Source organism: Salpingoeca rosetta, assembly GCF_000188695.1.
Source record: "Salpingoeca rosetta unplaced genomic scaffold supercont1.21, whole genome shotgun sequence".
Lineage (NCBI taxonomy): Eukaryota > Choanoflagellata > Craspedida > Salpingoecidae > Salpingoeca > Salpingoeca rosetta.
In genome coordinates this window covers 82,403-86,378 of record NW_004754913.1, presented here as the reverse complement: position 1 = coordinate 86,378, position 3,976 = coordinate 82,403, and the positions used below count along the sequence as shown (strand labels likewise).

Below are 3,976 nucleotides of genomic sequence, written 5' to 3'. Positions count from 1 at the left end.
TACACACACACACACACACACACACACACACACACACACACACACACACACACACACACACACGCACGCACACACACACACACACATGTCGGTGGTGCCTTCAGATGGGAGAATCTCCACGTCCTCTACAAACACACACACACACATCGACATCATCACTCACAACGCCACCTCACTCCCTGGTCGTGCGCAGGCCCGAAGGAGAACATCTGGTCCAACTTTGAGCAGTATGGCCTTTCGTCGCAGTTTGTTGGCGTGCTCGTGGCCGACAACCACCGCTCTCCATATGTCAACAGGGAAATGTTCGACGCCGTCGTCGCAGACCGTACGTGCTCTGCGATGCGTGAAAGTGTCTGTGTGTGTGTCTGTGTGTCTGTGTGGCTGTGTGTGTCTGTGTCTGTGTGTCTGTGTGTGTGTGTGTGTGTGTGTGTGTGTGTGCGTGCGTGTGTGCCTGTGTGTGCCTGTGTCTGTGTGTCTGTGTCTGTGTGTGTCTGTGTGGCTGAATGTGCGTACTCTTTCTTTTTTGAGTGTGTGTGCTTGTGTCACATGCGTTGTGATTGCTCGTGTTACGTGCGATGTCCAATGTGTTGCGCTCGCCACAACAACACGCTTTCCTCGCACACTTCCCCTCCCCCCTCTCTCCCCCTTTCGTGTTTTCAGCACCGTATGGCATTCGAGAGCAAGCGCGTCGCATCGCCAGCCAGCCGCTCGCAGAGGAGCAGTCAGTTGATGCCCTGCCTTGCACGGTCATGTCACGCACGTCTCGTCATATTGGCTGTGCTGGCGGCACTGATATGAGCCATCCTTCATTCAACCTCACCCACGCCTTTGGTTTGATGTGTGTGTGTGTGTGCAGCCGGACTGAGGCGCACTTCCCCAAGAGCGAGGCGTACGGACTTGGGTCCATCTTCCACGACCTCCTCCACTTTGCTGCAGAGCGACTCGGTGAGCACTGCTTGTCGTATGCAGCTGTCGTCCCCCCCCCCCCTCACCGCAACATGCAATTGTGCTTTTGTGCTCGTATGTAGTGAAAGACACACGCGCACGCACATACATCACACGTGCATTGGCGTATGCCGACCAGCTCACTTTCTTGCTGCACATCTTGCTTGTTGCTTTCGTGTCAGTGATTGGTGGCCGGCTTTGCTTTTGGATCCCGGAAGCGCTGGACGACGATTCATTCAAGGTCGATGCGCAAATCAAGACATGCATGTAACATCGCTCTCGCTTGCACACTCACACACTCACACACTCACTCACTCACTCACTCACTCACTCACTCACTCACTCACTCAACTCAACTCAACTCAACTCAACTCAACTCACTCACTCACTCACTCACTCACTCACTCACTCAACTCACACACACACTCACACACTTACACACACACTCACTCACTCACTCGCTCACTCCGATTTCCGTGTGTGTGCCGTTCAGTTGCCGATGCACCCGTGCCTGGAGTTGGTGTCTGCGTGCCAGCAGATGCTGTCTGGGCGGCTTGCGCGGCGGCTGGTGACAATGCGCAAGACGCGGCATGTACAGGAGGGCGACCGCACCGTGGAGACGCTGCCTGCCTCTTGGGAGGTGCGCCATGTCGTCTTCAGGCGCGACGATGAAGAAGAAGCAGAAGAAGAAGAGCAAGATGCTGGTGACGGTGGTGATGGTGACCATGATACCAGCGTGAGCAAGGTGGTGGAGGCAGTACAGCAAGCGCAGCAGGCGCAGCAGGCGCAGCAGGCGCGCAGTGCTGGTAGCACCAGGGAGGAGGAGCAAGAGGGGGAGCGCAGATGACACAGCTGGCGCGAGATACATCACTCTCAGTGCACCCGCCTCTCGCTCGTTTGTTTTTGCCCACCGCTTGTGCTTCATTTTATGGCAAATAAACGTTTACCCACTGGTTCACACGCGCGCGCAGAATTCAAAAATCGCGGCAACTGCCAAAACCAAAATCCCAACGACCACCAACAGAGAGCGAGCGAGAGAGGCACACACACCACACACACACACACACACACACACACACACACACACACACACACACACACACACACACACACACACACACACGCAGAGCACGAGCGCGATGGCTGATGAGGATGTGCGCCGTGGGTTCGGCCCTGGCCATGGCCACGTCCTGGGGACAGCGGGTCCCGCAAACACGACGCCAACCTCCGCTGCCCACCACACCAGCGATGGTAACACCAGCAACAGCAGTAACGGTCACAGCAGAGGCACACGAATCATGGCGATGCCACAGCATCACACTGGTGGTAGTGCAGGACGGCCATTGAGAGCAACATTCTCGCCATCGCCTTTTGCATCGCCCGCTGCCACCACTTCCAACGCCTCCCACAACAACAACAGCAACAACAACAGCAGCACCCCCACCACGACCACCACTGCCACTGCAAGCGGGCAACGCGTCGCCTCACACATGCGCATGAGGACGGCAAGGGCAACCCCGCACGGCGCGTCGCCGGCTGCCTCCTCCTCCTCCGGGTACGGACAAACACCAAGCACCACAGTTGTTTCCGACCACCAGCACACGGGGCCGTCCCCCTTGCACGCACGGACGCAAGCGTCAGTGGTGTCTGAGCATAGTAGGGCCGGCAACGGCATCAGCAGCAACAGCACGCCCCGGCCGTCTCGTTGGCAGGCGGGCCCAATGACATCCAGCGCCATGCAGTCCTCCTCTGCCTTCGCCACCTCTGCGCGGCAAGCAGGGCGCACCACCACCTTCACGCCAGCGCAGGCCTGGCACCATCACGCCCACCACCACGAGCAGCAGCATGCACAGCCCTCGTGCTGTGGTGCGCCAGCGTGCACCCACAGCCACAATCACACCAGTGAATCCAGTAACTGCACCTATGACAGTGGCATCAACCAGCACCATCACCACAACACCCACCACCATCACCAGCAACACCAGCAACATCAAAGCAGGCCATCTCCAACCCAATTCACAGGATTCGATGCCTTGGTGCCCATGCGCATCAGCACAAAGTTAGTGTGAGTGTGTGTGTGCGTGTGTGCATGTGTGCGGCTATGCATGTATGTGCGTGTACGTGTGTGTCTGTGCGTGGGATACCGTGCTGTTCGAGAAGCCAACTCGTTCTACTCGCGTCACTCCTTTCACTGTTGCCGTCTCACATTCTCCCCACTGTTGGATCCTCAACCCTGCACAGGTCCTCTGATCGCCTGCAGTATGTGCAGCTCTCCCTTCAGTTCACCACCACAGCACTCGATCGCGAAGTATGTTGTGTGTGTGTGTGTGTGTGTGCTGGTCCTGCGTTGCCTGATGATAGAGGGAAGAGTGCGAGATGTGAGTGTCGTTGGTGACTTGTTTTGGCTGCTGTCGTGCCCACCTGTGTGAACTGACCACGACGCGACACACCATCAGCATGACCACCAACAGTTTGCTCACACTCGTACACGCTTGTTCACATTTCATGCCCATATGTGCTACCGCGTCAGGTGCTGTCCATTCGCTTGACAGATCCGGCTGACCCGCTCTTCCTCTACTGCTCCAACATTGATCAAAACGACTTTCTCTCGTCAGTGTCGTGTTTGTGTGTGTGTGTGTGTGTGTGTGTGTGTCTGTCTGTCTGTCTGTCTGTCTGTCTGTCTCTCTGTCTGTGTGTCTGTGTGCTTGTGTGTCTGTGTTTGTGTCTGTGTCTGAGTATCTGTGTGTCTGTGTGCTTGTGTGTGTGTGTGTCTGTCTGTCTGTCTCTCTGTCTGTGTCTGTCTGTCTGTCTGCCTGCCTGTCTGTATCTCTGTCTGCCTGTCTGTCTGTTTGTATTCCCCTGCGTGCGTGCCTGCGAACTGACAGTTCCGCCCCTGTGCTGAAGTGTGGTACTTCTTGCCGTCATCTCAGGCCATTCTCACCTCACCTCGCCTCACTTGCCACCTCAGGCTGAAACGACACCAGGACATCAAGGTTGACTTCCGCTCGTTTCCGCTGGAGGTGCAGCATCT

At 56.6% G+C, this 3,976-nt stretch overlaps 2 protein-coding genes across 2 annotated transcripts in view; both read left to right on the top strand.

Annotated features, from left to right (window-relative positions):
- The window catches only part of PTSG_08017 (uncharacterized protein), a gene marked incomplete at its 5' end in the record, with an annotated part of 7,145 nt that extends 5,247 nt beyond the window's left edge, over positions 1-1,898 (top strand). Inside the window, 5 exons of the mRNA XM_004990982.1 lie at positions 194-325; positions 661-721; positions 857-945; positions 1,128-1,186; positions 1,439-1,898. Of these exons, the coding sequence (XP_004991039.1) occupies positions 194-325; positions 661-721; positions 857-945; positions 1,128-1,186; positions 1,439-1,792 (695 nt within the window). The 3' untranslated portion in view covers positions 1,793-1,898. The remainder of the gene's footprint in view (positions 1-193; positions 326-660; positions 722-856; positions 946-1,127; positions 1,187-1,438) is intronic.
- Positions 1,899-2,987: 1,089 nt separating this feature from the next.
- PTSG_08016 (uncharacterized protein) overlaps positions 2,988-3,976 on the top strand; it is a gene marked incomplete at both ends in the record, with an annotated part of 4,768 nt that continues 3,779 nt past the window's right edge. Inside the window, 4 exons of the mRNA XM_004990981.1 lie at positions 2,988-3,010; positions 3,187-3,253; positions 3,476-3,555; positions 3,914-3,976. The exon at positions 3,914-3,976 is cut by the window's right edge and continues 42 nt beyond it. Coding sequence (XP_004991038.1) covers positions 2,988-3,010; positions 3,187-3,253; positions 3,476-3,555; positions 3,914-3,976 — 233 coding nt within the window. The remainder of the gene's footprint in view (positions 3,011-3,186; positions 3,254-3,475; positions 3,556-3,913) is intronic.